Here is a 26,257-nt window from a genome sequence, read left to right as displayed (position 1 = left end):
GCAATAGTTTGTAGGATCCCAGTCTTGTTTGTTGCAGAAGTTGGAAGATGTGTGTGGCGAATGAGGTAGGCAATTGCAGAAAGAGAATAGATTGTCTCATGGTTAAGGAAGTTAACTATCACGCTTGAGAACTGGATTCCATCCCTGCCTGTGCCACACAAGTCTTAGGTGATGCTGAGCAAATCACTTAAACCAAAATGTTCTAAATTGACGTTAATTGTATGTTGTTCATTTTTTAGGAACCTTGAGTCATCCAAGGCCAGATTTGCAAAGTAGTGAGTGTTCACAACTGCAACTGACATCCTTTGAAGATGTATTTTGAATATACAAAGTGCTATAAAAATGCTAAATGAAAAAATTAATAATTTTATATTCAGTGCTGGGGTTAGATGTTGTGCATTAAATAAAGGCCACAGAGTGAATGAAATGGATAAAAAGAAATATTGAATAACTGTCACTTCACTGAATGAGGTGTTACTCCTGTGGAAAAAATCCGAGTGAGATAATATAATGAAAGACTCCATCATAACACACATGCACAATAGGGCTGAATTAAGGTTGCCTGGACCACCTAAATTCTGGCATTCCCTAACTTTTCAGTGCTTGACTTTTTCCAACCTTACTGTTTTTAATTAGGTTGGTGTATGTGTTTTTTTTTCCTTTATGTAACATATAAAGTGTGCATATTTTGATGGTATCCTTTTCCCTCATCTTTCATATGTTGGTTGTCATCTGAGGTTGTAGGATCTCGGCAGAGCAGGAACAGTCTATGTTTGGAAAGTACCTATCACGTGGTAGATGCTACTGCAATACAAATAACCTTAGTTAGAACTAATATTTTTCATACTGAGCACTGGTACTGCTCCTTATTGAGGACTATTTACATGGCCGGTTATAATTTAAATTTCAACTGTTTTTGACATTTTCTGGTCAGAAAATATATGGTCAGAATTTGTCAGCCCTTGGATTTTCCAGTGCACACAGGGTACACTTCATCACAATTATATTTTAGACACAGTATTGTTGTTAAACTATATTAATTGCTCATCTTGATAATCAGCCGTAGGAATTAGTTATATTGATGTTTTCCTTCTAAGGAAGTGATGCTTCCTTGTCTACCTACTTGGCAAATTTACATGCCATACACAGCTGTCCAGTGACTACTCTGTCTGAATGTGAAAGTTTACTAGAGATGGACCAAACATCAGAAGAGGAATGTAACTCTTCTCATAATATTCTACTAAATATGTGGTGTGAACCTTTCTTGGCTATTCCACTAATCAGATAGGATTTTGTTTTTTGAAAGTACATTTTGTTCATGATTTACCTTACATGAAAAACTGTCAGACCTTTGAGTCCTAGGTTATTCAGAGAGAAGCCATAGTGAGATCTAGTTTCAAGTGGTTATTAAAAATCCTCTGAGTTGATGCATGATAGATGTCAGGAACCATATGTTGTCTTGAAATAACACGGAACAGAAATTTTGATAATGGGGTCTTCAGTGTAGCAAAACATAGAACAAAATCCACGATGGCTGGAAGTTGAAGCTAGACGTATACAGACGAGAAATAAGATGCATATTTTTAGCAGTGAGGGTAATTAACTGTTGGAACTACTTACCAAGGGTTTCCATCACTGGAAAATTTTAAATCAAGTTTGTTTTTTCTAGGGCTGTCAAGCGATTAAAAACATTAATCACGATTAATCGCACTGTTAAACAATAATAGAATAGCATTTATTTAAATATTTTTGGATGTTTTCTATATTTTCAATATATTGATTTCAATTACAATATAGAATACAAAGTGTATAGTGCTCACTTTATATTTATTTTTGATTACAAATATTTTCAGTGTAAAAAAAAGTGTTTTCAATTCACCTAATACAAGTAGTGTAGTGCAATCTCTTTATCATGAAAGTTGAACTTACAAATGTATAATTAGGTACAAAAAAAAACTGCATTCAAAAATAAAACAGTGTAAAACTTCAGAGCATACAAGTCCACTCAGTCCTACTTCAGCCAATTGCGCAGACAAACAAGTTTGGTTACAATTTGCAGGAGATAATGCTGCCCGCTTCTTGTTTACAATGTCACCTAAAAGTGAGAACAGGCTTTTGCATAGCTCTATTGTAGCCGGTGTCACAAGATATTTACATGCCAGATGCACTAAAGATTCATATGTCCCTTTATACTTCAACCACCATTCCAGAGGACATGCATCCATGTTGATGACAGGTTCTGCTCGATAACTATTCAAAGCAGAGCAGACAGACACACATGTTCATTTTCATTATCTGAGTCAGATGCCACCAGCAGAAGGGTGATTCTCTTTTGGTCTTTTGGGTTCTGTAGTTTCCGCATCTGAATGTTGCTCTTTTAAGACTTCTGAAAACTCCATACCTCATCCCTCTCAGATTTTAGAACGCACTTCAGATTCTTAAACCTTGGGTCAAGTGCTGTAGCTATCTTTACAAATCACACATTGGTACCTTCTTTGTTTTGTCAAATCTGCAGTGAAAATGTTCTTAAAACGAACATGTGCTGGGTCATCATCCGAGACTGCTATAACATGAAATATATGGCAGAATTCAGATAAAACAGAACAGGAGACATACAATTCTCCCCCCAAGGAGTTCAGTCACAAATTTAATTAATGCATTATTTTTTTAACGAGCATCATCAGCATGGAAGCATGTCCCCTGGAATGGTGGCTGAAGCATGAAGGGGCATGCGAATGTTTAGCACATCTGGCACGTAAATACTTTGCAATGTTGGCTACAAAAGTGCCATGTGAACACCTGTTCTCACTTTCAGGTGACATTGTAAATAAGAAGCAGGCAGCATTATCTCCTATAAATGTAAACAAACTTGTTCTTCGAGTGATTGCTCATGTGCCTTCCAGAGTAAGTGTGCGTGCTCACCAAGTGCACCAGTGCCAGAAGTTTTTCGCTTAGCAGTACCCGTAGTGGAGCGCCCCAGTGACCCCTGGAGTGGCACCACCATGGTGTGGTATAAGGGGTGCTGAGCGCTCCCCGGCTCCCAGATCCTTCTTGCCGCTAGTGTCGGTGCATCGGAACTGCTGTGCTCCAGCTCTTCTCTGTAGCCTTTCCTGTTTGGACTGTTTAGTTCTGTATATCGTTAGTACCTGTAGTTTTAAAAGTAAAATAATAATATTAAAGTAGAAGAGCCTCTAATAACTGCTCCTGGCTTGGGGCTTGCCCCGTGCCCCGGGCTTTAAGTTGTGCGTCACTTGTAAACAGTCTATGCCCATAAGTGACCCGCACACTAGTTGCTTATGCTGTTTTGCAGAAACCCAAAATTTGCAGATCGTTTAAGTCCTGAACTAAGAAGCAATGGGATATATGGCTCTGAGCCATATTGATGGAGTAGGCCCTGACCCTGACACTGCTGCGCCGCTCCGAGTCAGCACCGAGCACCGTAACGTTGGTGTGTGGCAACCCAGCGGTGCCTTCCACCAGCCAGCACTGCTCCCCATCCACAGGACACTAAGAAGATGAAGAAGTGACCTTCTCCATCAAGATACCGGGATAAAGCTGGGGGCAAGCTTAGATCTGCGCGGGACAGCTCTTGATCCCCATTGGACTCGCGGTCTCCGACTCATGTAGAGCAGCCCACTCTGAACTGGCCTCTGGACGCCAGTGGCCACATACAGGTACCCTCCACACCGGAGGCCCTGCAGGCAGCTCGAGACGTAATGTCTGTTTCGGTACCAGCTGCACCGACCCCAGCAGCTCCCCAGTCCAGAGGCAAACTGGCGCTCGGACCACTGCAGTCGTCACCTGGTCTGTACCGCTCATGGTCGCAGAAAGGATCCAGATGCTGCTCTTCGCTGAGTGACCACCCCGCTCGCAGCCCACACTGGTCTCCGCCTACCCCCACCCAATTGGCTGACTGGGTGTCGAGCAACAGGGACTTGAGGCACCACTCCGCATCTAGGGAGCGCAGGCCTCAAGGTCAGAGCACGTACCTCCGGGACCGATGGCACCGGAGGTCGCCAACTCCGAGAAGCTGCTGTAGCCCCTTGCGGTTCCAATGTCAATGCCGCTTGCGGTTTTCATCCCAGTTGAGGTCCTTGGCATGGCACTGCTCCCGCAGCCCCAGGCATAGATTGCTGGCAACCAGCTACAGCAGATCCACCCAACGGCACCATTCGCAGAGCAGCTACTACAGATGGTACTCCCGCTCCTTTACACGGGACTCGTGGTCTCAGGCCTGGCACCGCTACTCATCCCCATCCTTGGATAGCGGTCATTCGTGCATCAACCCAGCCGCCCCTCAGAGCCGGCAGCCAGCGGAACAGATGAATCTGGCGGGGCAGCCTGCTCCAACGGTGCCGCAACACGTGCAATGGCACCAGGCTTCCTGGCCAGCGGCCTAGTACCAGTGGACCCCACAGGCCCCGACGCAGACCCCGCAGGTGGCTCGCTTGGTAGCCAAGGCCTCAGACCATCAGCCTCCCTCTCTCAGCCCCCCAGGAGGGGGTCAGTGGAGTGCCAAGGCCAGCCCACTCCCACCCCTAAGAATAAGGACTCGAGGAGGCTAGACTTGTTTGGTAGGAAGCTTTATTCTTCAAGCTTTCAACTGAGGGTGGCAAACCACCAAGACCTTCTGGACAGATATGATTTTAACTTATGGAGCTCAGTGCCAACGTTTACATACTCCCTCCAGGAATGTGATAGGAAGGAGTATAAGGCCCTGGTGGAGGAGGGCACCGCGGCTGCCAGAGCAGCCCTTCAGGCAGCGTCGGACACAGTGGACACAGCAGCAAGAACCATGGCCTCTGCAGTGTCCATGAGGAGAACATCATGGCTCCTGCTGTCCGGATTGTCCAGTGAGGCACAGAACTCCTTACAGTACCTGCCGTTTGATGGCAAGGCCCTGTTTGCAGAACAAACGGACCTGAAGATACATGGTCTGAAGGACTCCCACACAACCTTAACGACTCTTGGCCCCTATGTCCTGGCCCCGGCCAGGACCAAATTCAAGCCTCAGCAGGCCCCCAGCCAAGATACCCACTCCTGGCATGAACCTTCTTACAGGAAATCTAGAACCTATAGGAAATGTCCACAGTGGCAGTCTCAGTCCGCCCTCCAGCCTGGCCCCTCTAAGAGCAAGCAGGCGGGTAAGCACCCATTTTGATGGGACGCCCAGGGATGACTTACCAGTCTGCACCAGGAATCCGCCCACCCTACCCTTCTCCAACCGTCTTTACACATTCCTCCCACAGTGGTCTCTGCCGATCTCAGACCGCTGGGTCCTCAATACCATCTCCCAGGGCTATACACTCCAATTTCTGCCTACCCCACCTACCCATCCCTCTTCAGGAACCCCTCTCACGAGAGCCTAGTCGAGGAAGAGGTGAGGTGGCTCCTTCACCGGGGAGCGGTGGAGGTGATGCCTGCGGAGTTCAGGTACAAAAGGTGGTACTCCTGCTATTTCCTTATCCTGAAGGCCAAAGGGGGCCTCAGGTACATGGTAAAAGTCAAGTTCTGCATGGTCTCCCTGGCCTCCATTATTCCCTCCCTGGATCCCAGAGACTGGTATGCTGCCCTCAATCTCCAAGACGCGTACTTCCACATTCACATATTTGGGGGCCACAGGCATTTCCTCTGCTTCACAGTAGGACAGGAACACTACCAGTTCACCGTCCTCCCGTTTGGCCTCTTAGCGGCACCCAGAGTCTTCACAAAGTGTATGTCTTTGGTGGCGGCCTACCTCAGAAGTCGGGGGTGGGTCCAGATCTTCCCCTATCTCAAAGACTGGTTGGTCAAAGGCAGCTCCAGATCGAGGGTACAGGACCATGTAACACTTCTCCTGTCCACATGCACCAGACTGAGGCTGTTGGTAAACAACATAAAATCTACATTAGTACTGGTACAATGAATAGAGCTCATTGGCACAATTCTTGATGCAACATCAGCCAGAGCTCCCCTCCGCTAGACAGTTTCGAAACCTTGAGGGATCTCATCTGGAGATCACGAGGTTTCCTGTGACAACTGCCAGGGCGTGCCTCCAGCTCCTGGGTCACATGGCAGCATGTACATATGTGGTATGCTATGCCAGACTCAGAATGCGACCCCTTCAGCTCTGGCTGGCCTCAGCGTTCTCCCAGTCCAGAGACAGGCTGGACAAAGTCCTCATTGTGCCCAACGCTGTACTAGCCTCCCTCTGTTGGAGGACCACTCCGGAGAACGTGCTCCGAGGGGTCCCATTCAGGAGGTGCTCCCCAACCATAGAATTGGTGTCCGATGCATCAGACTTGGGGTGGGGAGCCCATGTGGGAGACCTCCAGACAGAGGTAAAAGTAAGCTGGTCCAGTCTGGTACGACGTACTGGACTGGCTTCCCCAGGCTGGCGATTTAAAGGGCCCAAGGCTCCCTGCAGTGGCTGGAGCCCTGGGCCCTTTAAATCACCTCCCAAGCACCGCTGCTGGAGACCTGGGGTAGCGGTGGCAGGGCTCCAGCGGTGATTTAAAGGGCCTGGGGCTCCGGCCACTGCCGGGAGCCCCAGGCCCTTTAAATCACGGCCCGAGCCCTGCCGCCGCTACCCCGGGGCTCTGGCAGCTGGGCTTGGACAGTGATTTAAAGGACCCAGGGCTCTGCTGTGGTAGCAGTGGCTGGAGCCCTGGGCCCTTTAAATCACCCCTGAGCCCCGAGGCTCCCAGCTGCCTCTGCAGCTGGAACTCCAGGGGTGATTTAAAGGCCCTGGGGCTGCCAGCCGCAGCCAGGAGCCCCGGGGCCTTTAAATCTTTAAAGTCCCCGCCTCTTCTGGTTGAGGCCATGCCGCCGCTCAGGACTCAGGTGTACAGGTAAGTCCTTTAAGTTACTTTCACCCCTGCCTCCAGACTCAAGGCTTGTGGTCTGTGCAGGAACTAGGCCTGCACATAAATGTCAAAGAGCTCTGAGCAGTCCATCTGGCCTGTGTGGCTTTTCGCTCGTGTGTTGCAGGCAGGGTAATCAAAGTTCTCACGGACAACACAGCCTTGATTCTCTACATCAAGAGGCAAGGTGAAGCCCGCTCCACAGCCCTCTGCCAGGAAGCCCTTCGGCTGTGGGACTTCTGCATTGCTCACAATATCAACTTGGAAGCCCACCACTTACTGGACATCCGGAATTCTCGAGCGAATCCCCTGAGGTGGGACTTCTCCTCCCAGCATGAGTGGTCGCTGCACCCGGGGGTGGCTCACATGATCTTCCAAACGTGGGGCACTCCCCAAGTGGACCTCTTTGTGACCAGGTTTTGTCCCAGGAGGGGCCTGGGCAAGGGCACGATTTCCGACGTCTTCCTTCTGTCTTGGTTGGGCCAGCTGCTATATGCCTTTCCGCCAATTCTGTTGATCAGCAAGATCCTGGGAAAAAAGGCAAACAAGGCTCACATCCTCATGATTGCCCTGGCATGACCCAGACAACACTGGCATGGGACTCTGACGGACCTGTCCGTTGCACGCCCCCTTCTCCCCCCCCCCCATGCCCACGGCCACTGCCAACTCACCCAGACCTCCTCTCAGGAACAAGGTCACCTCCTCCACCCCAACCTTGCAGCCCTCAACGTCATGGCATGGTTACTCAATGGTTAGACCAAGAGGAAAGGACCTGCTTGGAGGGCGTCTAGCGAGTCCTTCTGGAAAGAAGGAGGCCCTCCACGCATCAGGCCTACCTGGCAAAATGGTCAGGGTTCTCTTGATGGGCTGCTGATCGCAGCATCTCACCGGTGGCTGCTCCACTCCAGCTAATACTGGATTACCCCTTCATCTCAGAGCCCAGGGTCTAGCACCCTTGTCTGACAAAGTGCATCTTGCAGCCATGTCGGCCTTTCACCGCCTGTGCAAGGCCACACAGTATTTTTTCATGCCATGACCGGTCGATTCCTTAAGGACTTGAAGCGCTTTTTTCCTTATGTTAGGCCCCTTGTTCCACAGTGGGACCTGAACTTGGTTCTGGCCAGGCTGACAGGGCCTCCATTTGAGCTGCTTGCTACATGCTTCTTCTGGTCCCACCTTTCATGGAAAGTAGCATTTCTTGTGGCAATCATGTATTCTAGGAGGGTCTCGGAGCTCCGGGCCCTGACCCCCATATACGGTGTTTCACAGAGATAAGGTCCAGCTCCGCCCACACCCGTCGTTCCTCCCCAAGGTGTTCTCAGCCTATCACATGAGCCAGGACATTTTCCTTCCCCTACTCTGTCCAGAGCCACACGCATCTAGTGATGAGTGCCATCTTCACATGCTAGATGTGAGACGGGCCCTGGGTTTTTACCTGGAACGGACAAGACCATTCAGAAAGTCTACATAGCTGTTTATTGCCACGGATGAAGGGTCGGCCAGTCTCCACTCAGCGGCTCTTCAGGTGGATTACTTCATGTATCCATACTTGTTACGACCTGGCAGGAGTTCCCCCGCCACCAGTTGTAAGAGCGCACTCAACAAGGGCGCAAGCTTTATTGTTCACCTTTCTTTTCTAGCTCACGTCTCTATACAGGATATTTGTAGAGCTGCAACATGGTCATCGGTGCACATGTTCACCTCACATTATGAGATCGTCTCCCAGACCAGGGAGGATGCCAGGTTTGGCAGGCAGTGCTCCGTCCTGAGTTTTCTGTGAACTCCTACCCACCTCCAACAGGTATAGCTTGGGAATCACCTACTATGGAATGCACATGAGCAATCACTTGAAGAAGAAAAGACAGTTACCTTTTCCGTAACTGGTGTTTCTTTGAGATGTGTTGCTCATGTCCATTCCACATCCTGTCCTCCTTCCCCACTGTCAGAGTTTTCCAGCAAGAAGGAACCGCAGGTGGGGGGGAGCATGCAGCGCCCCTTTTACTGCGCCATGATGGCGCCACTCCAGGGGTCGCTAGGGGCGCTCCCCTATGGGTACTGCTAAGGGAAAAATTTCTGGCACCGATGCACATGATGAGCATGCACACCTACTGTGGAATGGTCATGAACAACACATCTCGAAGAACACCAGTTACGGAAGAGGTAACTGTCTTTTTGTCTGAGGAAAAACATCCAAATATTTAATAAATTTCAATTGGTATTCTGTTTAACGGTGTGATTAATCACTATTAATTTTTTTGAGTTAATCGCGTGAGTTAACTGGGATTAAGCAACAGCCCTATTTTTTTTCTAAAAGATATATGCTCTAGCTCAACCACAATTACTGGACTTGAAGCAGTAATTAATTCTATGGACTCTGTTATGCAGGAGGTCAGACTAGATGAACCCAATAGTCCCATCTATCTGATTTTGCATAAATCATTGTATGGAAAACCTCAGTACAATGTGTGTTCCATTCAGAACACAGTTTTCTTAAATTTATTTTTAGTTTGTGGAGTTACCATTTGTTAGAATATTATTAGGAATTAGTAAAAAGACATTCTGTTTGATTTTAGTAGGTACATATAGTACAATGACACAGTGTGTCACTGAGCTGTAGACTTAGTGCATCAGGAACTACAGCCATTTTACTCAGGAATGAGAGCATCCACAAGGGGGTTTACCATGCTTACTTATGCACAGGGACTTTATAGCTTTACTTGATTTACCGGAACTTTCCTGAGTGTCCCTGTATAAACAAGTCCTTTGAGCCTTGTGAGGCTCTGAGATGTACACATCTCACCTAGCTCTAATCTGTCCGGACTTCAGTAAAGCATCTGACATGGTACCTCATGGGAAATTATTAGAGAAGGTGGACAAGATAGGGATTAATACAGGAATTGTTAGGTGGGTAAGGATGAAATCAAACTGGAACAGGTACAGAGAAGGGGTACCAGAATAAGGGGAGTGGAGAGCCTGTTTTAGGAGAGGAGACTAAGAGAGCTTGGCTTGTGTTTAGCCTTAGCAGCATGAAGGCTAAGAGAGGCTGTGATTGCTCTCTCTAAATACATCACGGGTAAATACCATGGAAGGAAAAGAGCTATTTAAGATAAAGGACAAAGTTGACACAAATAGATATAAACTGGACATGACTAAATTTAGGCTGGAAATTAGAAGAAGGTTTCTATCCCTCAGAGGAGTGAGGGTCTGGAACAGTTTTCCCCTAGGAGTAGTGGGGGCAAACAACCTAACTATCATTTTAAGATGAAGCTTGATAAATTTTATGTACAGGATTATATGATGTGATTACTTTGTTTGAGGAAGTCCCTTCCAGTCCTATGCTCTTCAACCTTAATTTGTCCCCCTCTTGTGCATATCCATTATGATATAGTGTCTAATTACATGATCACATACTGTTTTTTTCCCCACAGGATGTCTCTGCCCCATTCGTTTATCAAGATGGATGGTACTTGGGTATGAGGCATCTGTTCAATATTTCTTTCTGTCTTCATCTCAGTGTGTGGTCCTATGTCTTGTTTACTGGTCACCATCCAACTCTGATCGTATATGAAATTATACATTTACATTGATGTTTTGTGGTGCTTGTCCACTGTAGCGTCTGAGTGCATCACAAATATTTAATGAATTTATCTTCATAATGCCTGTGAAAGATGAGAACATTATCCCCATTTTATAGATGAGGAGACTAAGACAAATACAAAGTGAGTAGCCTGATGGCACACAGTGCAAATGGCAGAGCCAGAATTAAAATTCAAGACTTCCAGTCGTGGACTCATTCCACCAGACTATACTGCCTTACTAGCAGACGTGCTGAGCATTAAGAGCTTCCATTGACTTCATTTTGAGTTGTGAGTGCTCAGCACTTTGCAAGTTAGGCCTCAGGTGTCTCAGACTGGACAACCAGAAAATAAGGAACATGTAATTAGTGGCCACCAACCAAAATTTTGGCTTGTGAGTTGCCCAGTGTCCTATAAAAAATCAGTGGTAGAAGCAGGGTAAGAACAGATTTCTCCTGTGTGGCACTCCTCTCCCTTAATAGTAAATTCCAACTTCCTAGTATTATCAGTGGGGTGTAAACCATGAATCTTCAACACTGCAGGACATACTTCTACCATTTGAGCTACAGGACTTAGCCTTCTCCTGCTGGCTAACATAATTATCCTCTAAAAAGAAAAGGAGTACTTGTGGCACCTTAGAGACTAACAAATTTATTTGAGCATAAGCTTTCGTGAGCTACAGCTCACTTCATCGGATGCATTCCGTGGAAAATACAGTGGGGAGATTTATATACACAGAGAACATGAAACAATGGGTGTTACCATACACACTGTAACGAGAGTGATCACGTAAGGTGAGCTATTACCGCATGGCCCCACAATATGCCAACATTTTTATGGCTGACTTAGAACAACGCTTCCTCAGCTCTCGTCCCCTAATGCCCCTACTCTACTTGCGCTACATTGATGACATCTTCATCATCTGGATCCATGGAAAAGAAGCCCTTGAGGAATTCCACCATGATTTCAACAATTTCCATCCCACCATCAACCTCAGCCTGGACCAGTCCACACAAGAGATCCACTTCCTGGACACTACGGTGCTAATAAGCGATGGTCACATAAACACCACCCTATACCGGAAACCTACTGACCGCTATTCCTACCTACATGCCTCCAGCTTTCATCCAGACCACACCACACAATCCATTGTCTACAGCCAAGCTCTACGATACAACCTCATTTGCTCCAACCCCTCAGACAGAGACAAACTCCTAGAAGATCTCTATCAAGCATTCTTACAACTACAATACCCACCTGCTGAAGTGAAGAAACAGATTGACAGAGCCAGAAGAGTACCCAGAAGTCACCTACTACAGGACAGGCCCAACAAAGAAAATAACAGAACGCCACTAGCTGTCACCTTCAGCCCCCAACTAAAACCTCTCCAATGCATCATCGAGGATCTACAACCTATCCTGAAGGACGACCCATCACTCTTACAGATCTTGGGAGACAGGCCAGTCCTTGCTTACAGACAGCCCCCCAATATGAAGCAAATACAACCACACGTCACACAACAGAACCAGTAACCCAGGAACCTATCCTTGCAACAAAGCCCGTTGCCAACTGTGTCCACGTATCTATTCAGGGGACACCATCATAGGGCCTAATCATATCAGCCACACTATCAGAGGCTCATTCACCTGCACATCTACCAGTGTGATATATGCCATCATGTGCCAGCAGTGCCCCTCTGCCATGTACATTGGTCAAACTGGACAGTGTCTATGTAAAAGAATAAATGGACACAAATCAGACGTCAAGAATTATAACATTCACAAACCAGTCGGAGAACACTTCAATCTCTTTGGTCACTCGATTACAGACCTAAAAGTGGCAATTCTTCAACAAAAAATCTTCAAAAACAGACTCCAAGGAGAGACTGCTGAAATAGAATTAATTTGCAAACTGGATACAATTAACTTAGGCTTGAATAAAGACTGGGAGTGGATGGGTCATTACACAAAGTAAAACTATTTCCCCATGTTTATACCCCCCCCTCCCCGTTCCTCAGACGTTCTTGTCAACTGCTGGAAATGGCCGACCTTGATTATCACTACAAAAGGTCCCCTCCCCCCCCCCCCTTGCTGGTAATAGCTCACCTTACCTTATCACTCTTGTTACAGTGTGTATGGTAATGCCCATTGTTTCATGTTCTCTGTGTATATAAATCTCCCCACTGTATTTTCCACAGAATGCATCCGATGAAGTGAGCTGTAGTTCATGAAAGCTTATGCTCAAACAAATGTGTTAGTCTCTAAGGTGCCATAAGTACTCCTTTTCTTTTTGCGGATACAGACTAACACGGCTGCTGCTCTGAAACCTATAATTATCCTCTGTGAACTATTCGTAGGAAATAGTATGTGATCAGTGTATCAGTGTTCCCTTTTAACAGACAGCATATCCAAGGACAAAGATAGGGCAGACTCTTTCCGTGAGTCAATGTGGCTAAGACCATGGTATTTGGGTTTGATATATTAAAGAGCTGAGTTCTCTTCCCTTAACTATATAACCTCTTAGTGATTGCTTAATAAAGGACGTGAAAGGGTACAGAATTAACAAAAGTCACCAGAAGTGAAGTTTAGAACTTATGCTCTCCTGGTTCCCTATTATTAATTTATTATTTGCCTTTTCTCTGATCTATGGTTTCTTGCCACACCCCTGCGGGGGGAGGGTAGAGATGGTGCTCCTGGCCACTGTGGTGTCTTGGAGCCCAGCCTGTCTGTCTCTGTTGGTCCACTGCTGCAACAGCAGCATCTAGATTGAGTCTCTGCTCCTGGGGGGTCTCAGTGCAGGCAATGCTGTAGCTGGGGCAGGGGAGCAAAATTAAACATTAATACTACACTCCAGAGATGGGAAATGGTGATTTTCAACACCTTATAGCTCAACAAAATCAGAGTGGAATTTTATAGGCTAAGCAAAAGGCTTCTCTATGCTGGTGGGAATTTTTCCTCTGCTAAAGAATGAAGTCCTATTGCAAATAATGTAGGTGTTAGAAATTCTCAAATAAAGGTTGCAAGATTTAAAGATAAAGATTGCTATCGGCATCCCCTCAAAGAAGCTGCTTTTATGGTGCGTTATTTGTTTTCTGCCATTTAGTCATTGTTGTCTTTATTCCAGTTTTTATATTCTTGGGGCAGGGACCATCTTTGCATATTTGGAAAGTACCTAGCACATAGTGGGTACTACTGGAATAAAAATAACATTCTGTACAATACAATTATTTGGCAGAGTCTCTGTATTTGCCCTTGGCTCTTCCAGGTCTCCCTCTTTCATTGAACATCTTGGAAAGATTTTTTTTCTTTTGTAACAAGTTACTGCATTTCCTCATAACAATAATACAGGAAACAGACTCATGTAAGTTGTGTGCCAGAGGCAGTTAGGGAAAATTCAGTTAGGGAGCCGCGATTGGCCAAACCTGCGGACACGGCAGATAAACAAACGGGCCTGGCCCGCCAGGGGCTTTCCCTGAACAAGTGGGGGACCAGAGTTGAGAACCACTGGTCTAGAGATTGAGACATAAATTCCAGATTGCTAAATCTTGCTCTGACACAGGCTCCCATTGTGGTCTTTGTCAAATCAGTTCACCATTCTGCCTCAGTTACCCTATCAGCAATATAAGACCTACCTACCTGACAGAGTTTTAAATAATCTTTGCATATCTTTTGAAAGCACTATATAAATCAGCTTTGCAAATTCTGCTTGCTTGTTTATATGAAGGCAAGGAACCTTTTTGACTAGCAAATAAAATACAATCTTTTTCATTACCATTTTTATGGAAAGGCTGAGTGAATATTACTTTTTGTCTGGGCTGGGAAATGTTCATGACTTTAAGGCTTATACAAGTATTTATTTATTAGGTAAATTACAGTAACAATTTAGATTTGTGTACACTGCAGCACAGTGAACTTTGGGTATGGCATTGTTTTGGTTGCCTACATTTCTCTCGTATTTAATATCATAGTGTGTGACATGAGGGTGATACATACATGTAACATTTAAGGACCTGCTGTTCATTTTTGAAGATGAATACAGAGAAGAGGGACAGATAGATACACTATAACAGATCTGTTTTTTCTCCAGCTACCTATTTGTATCCTATAGCAACTTATAAAGTGATGTAGAGCAGTTCAGCTTGCTGCCATTTGTATTCTCTAGGCAGCTCTGTGGAACACTCTAGCAACCAGAGTGCATGCCCTTTACATATCTAGAGAAATATCACAGGTATTTGTCATCCTCCCCTTTGCACATTGTGAGCCTCTGGAGGAGCCTCTGTGAGCAATGTCATCCAATCATGTTTTTTCAGCTACTTTCAGCCTCTGTGTAGGGAGATCTTCATCATAGGTAACTAGGTGGTTGCTACTCTGGGGGTGGAAAATATGGAAAGGAGCATTATCAACACAGATGCTCACAACAGCGTGTTAAACATAAACCAGATTGCTGTTTTTATTAATCTTCTTTAATCGTTCTATCTTCTATGTAAAGACAATTGCCTTTCAAAAAACAGAGGATTCACTCACCAGCAAGGTTGTAGAGATTTTGAGTACGTCTGTTTTACAGTATATTTTGGATATTTTTATTTTGGTAGTCAAAGACCAAGTTTCTATTGTGTCTGTGTAACTGGGCTAGAGTTCTGTTCACTAGACTGCAGCTTGTCGTCTATGATGTGAAAAGAAGATTGAAGGGCTGGGAACATCAGAAGGCTGTAGAAGGGTAGAATTCTGCTGCATTAGAAAGAGAGAAGGTTCTGATAACTTTCCCTGGCATCCGTGGAGTGGAGTGAAATATCATTGTTTTCACTCTTTCCTCCTTGTTCTTCTGTTATAGGAGATGCATCGTCGGTTTGAAAATGCCCCTGACTCAGCCAAGACAAAAGCTCTACAAACTGTTATTGAGATGAAGGTAAGAGAGTCCACATTGGCAGATGGGGGATCCTATTTTTTTCAATGGAATATGGTGTCTTTCAGATAGCATAAAGCATGAGAAGTCTGATAACAGCAAATACAATGCATGGTCCAGTATTACTAATGAAAAAAAGCTTTGAGATTTTCATTGATCAGGCAGGTTAGAGAACTAGTTCATGGCATGATAGAAGTCTGCTTTTCATCTTCCTGGAATGTGATTTATAGTTTACAGCCAATAATCCATTGTATTATAAGGACAGTATGAGGAGATAAGTGGATGCTTTTAATGGTGGTGTGAATTCTTTCCCATCACAGTATTTTCTGAACTTTTGAAGGGGTATTGGTGATACACACAGTGCAAAACAACATTAGATATTTGCATTCCAAAACACCTTATGTGAAGCAGGTGATTCAGTCAGAAAGATTCATCAATAACACCTTTATCCTGAATTATAGCTAGATGCAGTTTTGTGGTTTGGTCTTTAAACTAGTGATGCAGGATTTAGAGCAACATAGACAACTTGTAGGAGCGTGACAAGGGGTAGGTACACCTGTGATGGGGTGTCAGGTCACATGTGTTCAAAAGAAAGGTCAGAGGCGGTCCCACAACCGGTTAGGTCGTATGTTGATGACCCTTACTGAAAAATGTGGTCATATTGCCTAGTAACTGGAGTCAATGAAGTTGCACTTCCACACGGCGGCGGGGCCCAATGGCTAGAGTCAATAGAGTGACCCTTTCGTTCAGGGAAGAGTAACCGAATGGCTGGAGTCAATAAAGTGGCCCTTCCACTCAGGGTAGTGCGGCTTATTGGCTCATTGGGGTAGCGGGGTGCCACCAAGGGGGGTGTGGTGCCCAGGGTAGGGGGACTTGACAATCCTGCTACTACAGGTCCTCCCAGCTCCTCCGAGTCCCAGTGTAGGGCCCTGGCAGTGGTGAGGGGAGCTTACCACTGAGTCAGTGGGGTTACTCCCAAAACACTGTGACTGGTTACCCAGTTCACTCATAGGAGGAAAGTTGAAGTCCCGTGGGCTGCTTCTTACCCTTTCTCCTTTGGCGAAGCTCAATGGTTTCCCTGGGTCTCTGGGGTCCTCAAGGGGTGTACCCTTCTGTTAGCGTGGTCTCTTCTCTGGGCTCATCAGGCAGACTGGTGTCTGTCTGGAACTCTGTGTGCTGTGGCTCTATAGTTGGGGCCTGTAGCCGCTCCCTGGTAAGAGTCTGTATCCTCCCCCTTCAGCAGCCTGCCCAGATTGAGCTGGGCTGCTTCCTTTTATACTCTGCCTTCAGGCTAAGCATGCCCACCAGAGTCGGAGGGGCAGGGCTTCCTCAGCCTGCAACAGTTAACCCTTTCAGGGCTGGTGCGGGGTAGGTACACCCCATCAGAGAGCCCAAGGACCACAAATGGATTGCATATATATTTACACAACTTCATGTAGTTGTATGCCAGATTGTATGTTCCATAATGTGCATGAAACGTGCAGTATAAATAAATATTTTCTCTTCCTACTCATCTTTGCATTCACACTCTTCCTTTTCACCACTTCCCACTCTTGTTCTCCAGTATTAACTTTCTCTGTAGCCATTTCTCTCTTTTCCATTTTGGAGTCTCCCAATACCTTCCCCATGCTTCCTAACAGGCTAGCCAGTTTTCCTTTTGAAAACATATAGCTGGTCTTTTCCCCTTTCTCTCTCAGATTGTTAGCTGCAGTGCATGCCTCAATAACCCTCTTTTTTACACTTTGAGATGTGCATGAATCAAATTCTATTGCATATATTATGCAAGAGATCAGACTGCATGATCATAGTCCCTTCTAGCCTTATCAATCTGTGCATCTAGCTGGGGAAAATAACAAGTAAAAGAAGTATGTGGTGAGCATAGGGTAGAAAGGTGGGTAGTGTCAAACCCTACAGTTTTTCCGGGGAATGAGTTTGCTAGTAGTCCTTGGAGAAACTGAGTAGGACAGACACGTCTGCTTTTAGAGGATGCATTTTATAAATGAATAGGTATGTGTGTAATAGTGAGCATAAGGGCTCTGTGTTCTGTGTGCATCAATTCCTTTTCAAGTGATTGCATGTGTCCATTCCATTTCAGGTGTGTGTGTGCATATCATGTGCACTGTTGTCAGAGATTTTTCCCTCAGCTGTAACCCATTGAGACAGTGCATGTGCTCTCTGCTGCCTCGTGCTGCTGCACAATGGTATAAAGGGCACCCCCCAATGCCCCATAATTTCTTCTGACTACCCCATAATGGTTGTTGAAGTGTGTGATCTTGCTATTGCAAGTCTTTTCCTCATTTTGTGTTTTGTATATATTTGGTACTTGTTTTAGTACATTAGTAGCAATAATGTTAGGTACTGTAATTACAAAAGTAAGTTTCATTTTAAAGTGGTTTTTTTTTTTTTTAAAACACTTCAGTTTCTGTTTCTGGGTGACTGGTGCTGGCGCATATCTAGATCATCGGGCTTCAAGCCCTGCCATTCTTGCAAAAAAAAAACTATGCCCGTGAATGACCCACACTCCAGTTGCCTGAAGTGATTTTGGGATACTCACATTCACAATTGATGCCAAATTTGCAGGAGTTTTAAACCAAGTACCAAGAAGAGGCCAGGTTTAAGTTTCTGTGATGGAGGCAGTCCTGTGCACACCCTTGGAGCCTTCCCGCTCAGAGTAGGTACCAAACACATTGGAATCCATCAGAAGTGCTCCTCCTGGTCTTGCTGATCCTCCTGGCCATTCTCCCTCCTGGGTACTGAACAAGAGGCACCAGAAGATGGTGTCTAAGGACTCAATATCCGGGAGATCAAGGTCCCCTGGCTCAAATTCCAGCAGCAAGCATGTGAACAAAGACAGTAGTGTGTGTTCAAGACCAAGGCACTCTCTGAAGCAGTCAACTGCTCAGGCAGGACTGTTGGCACTAGCCCTGGCCCATTGAGACTGGCCAGTAAGTGGCTCCTTCTAGTGCAACAGTGCTGCCCTTGATGTCTCAGCACTAAGACTTTCCCAGTACAGTTGACTTCAGAGCCTTATACAGTGGCTAGGGATCCTTCTGAGTCTCTTGGTACCAGTTTCATTGGCCATGCTAGAGACTTCTCGCCCAGCACAGGCAGTTGCTACTGTAGCCTTATTGGTGGCTTTGTCCTAGCATGTGCTACCGTGGACTCGCATGTGCCTTTTCATGTGGTGCTATCCAGAGGGAAGTCAGCTGTGTTCTCTCCAGGGCCACCTTTTCCAAGTTCCTGACATCAATCCCAACATCCAGGAACAATCCTCCACTTGGTCGGAGGAGGCTGATTCATCTTTTGATTCAGAGTTGGCTTATACATTTCACAGTAACATCATGTACCTCACCATTCTCCTTTGAGTGCCTACCACCCTTGGTATCCTCTGAAGCCTCTGTCATGGCCACCAATCGGGGACCCATGGCCAGGAAGAAATTGGACCGTGCCCTCTCAGTTCCTTCTTACCACCCATGACAGTTGCTGGAATGACCCCTCTTGCTATAGCATTGCTTCTTTCCCAGTGGCTTGGACTTTGGGAGAGAAGCTGAGCCCTGATTAGGGGGCGGGGCTTCACTGACTAGGGGTCCTATAAAGGTAGCAGCCAGTCAGGCAGCGGCACAGACAGCTGCAGCGGCACAGGAGCTAGCAAACAGAGCTGTAAACAGGGGAGTTTGAAAGGGGAGTTTGTCTTGTGGTGCTTGTGTGGGGTTTGGTTTTGCTGTGGGTGGTGGTGTTTTGGTGTGGTTTGTGTTTCCCAGATTAACAGGATTTAGGTGGGAAGGCTATGACAGATTCAGAGGTGGCAGTGGGAGTGACCCATGTAGCAGATGACACAATGAAGATGACTGGATGTGGAGCTGTGGTATGTACATGATCCTGGAGGGGGCACCTGGTAAGAGTTTTGTCTGCATGAAATGCCGTCTGATAGAGCTGATGGAGGAAAAGATCAGAGGTTTGGAGATGCAGGTGGAAAGTCTGGTAGAGTTTAGGAAGGGGTTTGAGCAGATTATGGAGCAAAGACATGAGGTATCTGAAGGGAAAAGCTCAGACTTGCAGATGGAAGCAGGACTAGGGAATTCTGAGGGGAGACTGGGTGAGGAAAGTGGTCAGTGGAAGCATGTGACTAAAAGAACTAGGCAGAGGAAAAGACGGGCTAGTGAAGGAGAAATAGAGCTTCAGAATAGGTTTGCAGAGTTGGAAAATGAAGAAGGGGCTCAGCAGGTAGTCACTGAAGGTGACAGGGCAAGGAAGAAGAGAAGAGCGGTTAGTCCTATAGGAAAAGGGGAAGAGTTAATGGAGATTACACCAAATATGAGCCCCAGGAGGATACAGGATGGGTTAAAAAGGATTACAAGGGAGAATGGGAATGGAAAGAACTTGCAGCCAGAGGGAACAGGGGATAGACTGGAGAATAGCACCGTCACTAGGAAAAGGCAGGTCTATGTGATTGGGGACTCTTTACTGAGAAGAATAGATAGGCCTGTAACCAGAGCTGATCCAGAAAATAGGAGGGTGTGCTGTCTTCCAGGTGCTAAGATACGGGATGTAGACCTGAGGTTGAAAAGGATTCTAAAGGGAGCGGGAAAGAATCCCCTAATTATCCTTCATGTGGGAACAAATGATACGGCTAGATTCTCGCTGGAAAGTATTAAGGGAGACTATGCTAGGCTGGGGAGGACGCTTAAGGAAATTGAGGCTCAGGTGATCTTTAGTGGGATTCTGCCTGTTCCTAGAGAAGGGCAACAAAGGTGTGACAAGATTATGACTATCAATAGATGGCTTAGGCAGTGGTGCTATAAGGAGGGCTTTGGGATGTATGGTCATTGGGAGGCATTCATGGATAGAGGACAGTTCTCTCGGGATGGACTTCATCTGAGTAGGGAAGGAAATAGACTTCTAGGATGGAGGCTGGCACAACTGATTAAGAGAGCTTTAAACTAGGAATTTGGGGGAGATGGTTGGGAGATGTCCAGGTAATCTCCACGCCAGAATTTAGCATAGAGTGGAAAGAAAATGAAGTAAGAGTGGATACAGCTGTAGGTAGGAGGAAGGGCAGTGTAGATACAAGTCTAATAGGTTATACTGGTAGTAAAATAACCGTGCCTAATAGGGTACAGAATGTGAGTGAGGCCAAACAGCAAAAATTAAGATGTTTGTACACTAATGCAAGGAGCCTAGGTAACAAAATGGAGGAACTAGAGTTACTGGTGCAGGAAGTGAAACCAGATATTATAGGTATAACAGAGACCTGGTGGAATAGTAGTCATGACTGGGCTACAGGTATTGAAGGGTATGTGCTGTTTAGGAAAGACCGAAATAAAGGTAAAGGTGGTGGAGTAGCACTGTATATCAATGATGAGATAGAATGTAAAGAAATAAGAAGCGATGAAATGGATATGACTGAGTCTGTCTGGGCAACAATTAAATTGGGGAAGAAAACTATTAGAGCCTCCCCTGGGATAGTGCTTGGGGTGTGCTATAGACCGCCGGAATCTAATTTGGATATGGATAGAGCCCTTTTTAATGTTTTTAATAAAGTAAATACTAATGGAAACTGTGTGATCATGGGAGACTTTAACTTCCCAGATATAGACTGGAGGACGAGTGCTAGTAATAATAATAGGGCTCAGATTTTCCTAGATGCGATAGCTGATGGATTCCTTCAGCAAGTAGTTGCTGAACCGACTAGAGGGGATGCCATTTTAGATTTGGTCTTGGTGAGTAATGAGGACCTCATAGAGGAAATGGTTGTAGGGGATAATCTTGGCTCAAGTGATCATGAGCTAATTCAGTTCAAACTGAATGGAAGGATTAACAAAAATAAATCTGCAACTAGGGTTTTTGATTTCAAAAGGGCTGACTTTCAAAAATTAAGGAAATTAGTTAGGGAAGTGGATTGGACTGAAGAATTTATGGGTTTAAAGGTAGAGGAGGCCTGGGATTATTTTAAATTAAAGCTGCAGAAGCTATCGGAAGCCTGCATCCCAAGAAAGGGGAAAAAATTCATAGGCAGGAGTTGTAGACCAAGCTGGATGAGCAAGCATCTTAGAGAGGTAATTAAGAAAAAGCAGAAAGCATATAGGGAGTGGAAGAAGGGAGGGATCAGTAAGGAAAGCTACCTTATTGAGGTCAGAATATGTAGGGATAAAGTGAGACAGGCTAAAAGTCAAGTAGAGTTGGACCTTGCAAAGGGAATTAAAACCAATAGTAAAAGGTTCTATAGTCATATAAATAGGAAGAAAACAAAGAAAGAAGAAGTGGGACCGCTAAAAACTGAGGATGGAGTGGAGGTCAAGGATAATCTAGGCATGGCCCAATATCTAAACAAATACTTTGCCTCAGTCTTTAATAAGACTAAAGAGGATCTTAGGGATAATGGTAGCATGATAAATGGGAATGAGGATATGGAGGTAGACATCACCATATCTGAGGTAGAAGCGAAACTCAAACAGCTTAATGGGACTAAATCGGGGGGCCCAGATAATCTTCATCCAAGAATATTAAAAGAATTGGCACAAGAAATTGCAAGCCCATTAGCAAGAATTTTTAATGAATCTGTAAACTCAGGGGTTGTACCGTATGATTGGAGAATTGCTAACATAGTTCCTATTTTTAAGAAAGGGAAAAAAAGTGATCCAAGTAATTATAGGCCTGTTAGTTTGACATCTGTAGTATGCAAGGTCTTGGAAAAAATTTTGAAGGAGAAGGTAGTTAAGGACATTGAAGTCAATGGTAAATGGGACAAAATACAACATGGTTTTACAAAAGGTAGATTGTGCCAAACCAACCTGATCTCCTTCTTTGAGAGAGTAACAGATTTTTTAGATAAAGGAAACGCAGTGGATCTAATTTACTTAGATTTTAGTAAGGCGTTTGATACTGTGCCACATGGGGAATTATTAGTTAAATTGGATAAGATGGGCATCAATAGGAAAATTGAAAGGTGGATAGGGAATTGGTTAAAGGGGAGACTACAACGGGTCCTACTGAAAGGTGAACTGTCAAGTTGGAGGGAGGTTACCAGTGGAGTTCCTCAAGGATCAGTTTTGGGACCAATCTTATTTAATCTTTTTATTACTGACCTGGGCACAAAAAGTGGGAGTGTGCTAATAAAGTTTGCAGATGATACAAAGCTGGGAGGTATTGCTAATTTAGAGAAGGATAGGGATACCCTACAGGAGGATCTGGATGACCTTGTAAACTGGAGTAATAGGAATAGGATGAAATTTAATAGTGAGAAGTGTAAGGTCATGCATTTAGGGATTAATAACAAGAATGTTAGTTATAAGCTAGGGACGCATCAACTAGAAGTAACGGAGGAGGAAAAGGACCTTGGAGTATTGGTTGATCATAGGATGACTATGAGCTGCCAATGTGATATGGCTGTGAAAAAAGCTAATGTCGTCTTGGGATGCATCAGGAGAGGTATTTCCAGTAGGGATAAGGAGGTTTTAGTACCGTTATATAAGGCACTGGTGAGACCTCACCTGGAATACTGTGTGCAGTTCTGGTCTCCCATGTTTAAGAAGGATGAATTCAAACTGGAACAGGTACAGAGAAGGGCTACTAGGATGATCCGAGGAATGGAAAACTTGTCTTATGAAAGGAGACTCAGGGAGCTTGGCTTGTTTAGCCTAACTAAAAGAAGGTTGAGGGGAGATATGATTGCTCTCTATAAATATATCAGAGGGATAAATACCAGAGAGGGAGAGGAATTATTTAAACTCAGTACCAATGTGGACACAAGAACAAATGGATATAAACTGGCCACTAGGAAATTTAGATTAGAAATTAGACGAAGGTTTCTAACCATCAGAGGAGTGAAGTTTTGGAATAGCCTTCCGAGGGAAGTAGTGGGGGCAAAAGATCTATCTTGCTTTAAGATTAAACTCGATAAGTTTATGGAGGAGATGGTATGATGGGATAACATGGTTTTGGTAATTAAATATTCATGGTAAATAGGCCCAATGGCCTGTGATGGGTTTTTAGATGGGGTAAGATCCAAGTTACCCGGGAAAGAATTTTCTGTAGTATCTGGCTGATGAATCTTGCCCATATGCTCAGGGTTTAGCTGATCGCCATATTTGGGGTCGGGAAGGAATTTTCCTCCAGGGCAGATTGGAAGGCCCTGGAGGTTTTTCGCCTTGCTCTGTAGCATGGGGCACGGGTCACTTGCTGGAGGATTCTCTGCTCCTTGAGGTCTTCAAACTACAATTTGAGGACTTCAATAGCACAGATATAGGTGTGAGGTCTTTTTTTAGGAGTGGTGGGTGAAATTCTGTGGCCTGCGTTGTGCAGGAGGTCAGACTAGATGATCATAATGGTCCCTTCTGGCCTAGATATCTATGACTTTCTCTCTTCATATTTATATAGTTATTGTAGTTAGTGTATACAGTAATGTTAGTAGTTGTCCCCTTTGTCAAGGGACTTTTCGCCCCAGGGGCTGGACATGCCTTGGTCCCTGGGGTTCAAGCCATGTGCCTCGTGCAGCAAGTGGATGCCATTTAGTTACCCTCACACTAGCCATCTAAAGTGTCTGGGGGAGTTCATGTTAAAGAGAAGTGCCAGATCTGCCGGGATTTCAAACCCCGCACGAGAAAGGATAGAGATATTCAGCTGAAGGCCATTCTTATGAAGGCAGCCCTCAAACCAGCCTCGGAGCTGAACTGCTCTGAATCGACACTGAGCACTTCGATACCTTTGCAGAGCACTCCTCTGGCATTATGCTCTTCCCGGCACTGCTCTCCATCCCCAGTGCCAAGGAAGAGGCATAAAAAACAACGCACCAAGATAGGGTGTTCTCCAGTGCAGTGGAGAGACAAGTGGGGTGCAACCCCTGTCCCTCTTCAGGGACCTTTCTCAAGAGCAGATTCTCATCCAGGAGGTGGAAGCCCTCCTACATCTTGGGGCCATAGAGGAGGTTCCTCGAGATTTGAGAGGAAAGAGGTTTTATTCCCGATATTTCCTAATCCCAAAGGGGGGAGGTGGCTACGGCCCATCCTGGACCTGTGTCACCTCAACATATATATCAAGAAACTGAGGTTCAGCATGGTCTCCCTGGCCTCTGACATTCCCTTCCTGGATCCAGGAGACTGCTGCCCTCGACCTAAAGGATGCTTATTTCCACAACTCTCTCTTCCGCGATCACAGAATATTTCTCAGGTTTGTAGTGGGTCAACGCAACTTCCAATTCACCACTCTTCCTTTTGGCTTATCGGCAGGTCTTCACGAAGTGTATGGCAGTGGTAGCAGCCTTCTTCAGGTGTCAAGGTATGCAGGTCTACCCATATTATAGAAGAAGGTCTATCCATATCAGAGAAGAAGAAGATCAAAGGTCAGGCACATGTCCAACACAGCATCAGTACTGTATGGGCCACCTTCCAAGTGCTGGGTCTGTTGATAAATGAGCAGAAGTCAACCATAGTCCTGGTTCAGAGAATAGAGTTCATCGGGCAGTGTTTGACTTGACCCAGGCCAAAGCTTACCTACTGGAAGCCCGATTTTGAGCTATGTCAAACCTGATTTCCAAGGTCACAGTCCACCCAATAATGACTGCTAGGGTCTGCCTTAAACTATTGGGACACATGGAAGCAAGTACATACATGGTGCAGTATGCAAGGCTGTGCCTCAGACCCTTCCAGATCTGTCTGGCATCAGTCTACTCCCCAAGCAGACCCCCCCTGGACTTAATACTCACTATTCCGCCTCCAGTCCGCACTTCGCTGACCTGGTGGAGAGACTTAGCATCTGTAATAGAAGGGGGTATCCCTTGCTGCCCCTTCAACGTCGGTAACCTTAGTCTTGGGTGCATCAGACTTGGGGTGGGGAGCCCATCTCAGCAGTCTCAGGACCCAGGGCGTCTGGTCCCAGGAAGAACTCTCCCTGCGTATAAACATAGGGGAACTCAGGGCGATACGCTTGGCTTGCCAGGTGTTCCTTCTCCAGATCTCGGGCAAAGTGTTGCAGGTCCTGACGGACAGCACTGCTTCACTGTTTTACATCAACAAGCAGGGAGGAGCTCTATCTTCAGCCCTGTGCCAGGACGCCCTCCAGCTGTGGGACTTCTGCGTGGAACACCCCATTCACTTCGAGGTGTCACATCTCCCGGGAGCCCAAAATGCGCCGTCGGGTTGCCTCAGCAGATTCTTTTCCTCTCACTACAAGTGGTCTCTTCACCTGGAAGTAGTCAGTGTCATCTTCCAGCGGTGGGAGCCTCCTCAGGTGAACCTGTCTGCCACCAGACAGAACAGGAAATGCCATCAGTTCTGTTCGCTGTGCAGGCTCAGCATGGTTCCCTATCCGATGCCTTCCTGCTCTCGTGGTCAGACTGCTACTGTACGCTTTTCCAGTGATCCCCTTGGTTCACAAGGTCCTCCTGAAAATCAAATGGGACAAGGCTAGGGTTGTCCGGATAGCACCAGCATGGCCATGCCAGCATTGGTTCATTATGCTTCTGGACCTTTCACTGGCAGCTCCACTCGTGCTCCCACTCTGCCTGGACTTGATTTCACAAGATCACGACCAGTTGCTTCACTCAGGCCTCGCTTCTCTGCACCTGACAATGTGGTAGCTGCATGGCTGGACCCTGAAGAACAAGTCTGCTTGGATTAGGTTTGACAGATCTTGCTAGGTAGTAGAAAGCCTTCCACCAGGGCTACCTACCTGGCCAAGTGGAAACATTTCACTTGTTGGGCCTCTGAATGGAACCTTCTCCATCCCGTTCTTCTCTGCAGTCTATATTGGACACTCTACTCCATCTAAAGCATCAGGGTCTGGCTCTGTCAAGGGTTCACTTGGCAGCCATCTCAGCCTTGCACCCTCCAGTGAATGGCAGATCAGTGTTCTCCCATAAGAAGAGTCATGTTTCTCAAGGGGCTTGAAAGACTCTATCCTCAGGTTTGCAAACCGATCCCCCCCCATGAGACTTAAATCTGG

At 45.9% G+C, this 26,257-nt stretch overlaps 1 protein-coding gene across 6 annotated transcripts in view; it reads left to right on the top strand.

Annotated features, from left to right (window-relative positions):
* ERC1 (ELKS/RAB6-interacting/CAST family member 1) overlaps nt 1-26,257 on the top strand; it is a 546,576-nt gene that overhangs the window by 114,446 nt on the left and 405,873 nt on the right. For all 6 annotated transcript variants that reach the window (XM_084634612.1, XM_084634613.1, XM_084634610.1 and 3 more), the window contains exon 4: nt 15,248-15,322. In XM_084634612.1, the coding sequence (XP_084490738.1) occupies nt 15,248-15,322 (75 nt within the window). The remainder of the gene's footprint in view (nt 1-15,247; nt 15,323-26,257) is intronic.

This window comes from Lepidochelys olivacea (genome assembly GCF_965140295.1).
Source record: "Lepidochelys olivacea isolate rLepOli2 genome assembly, chromosome: 1".
NCBI classification, from domain to species: domain Eukaryota; kingdom Metazoa; phylum Chordata; order Testudines; family Cheloniidae; genus Lepidochelys; species Lepidochelys olivacea.
The sequence above is the reverse complement of the archived record's forward strand: the minus strand, read 5'-3'. Positions and strand labels throughout refer to the sequence as shown.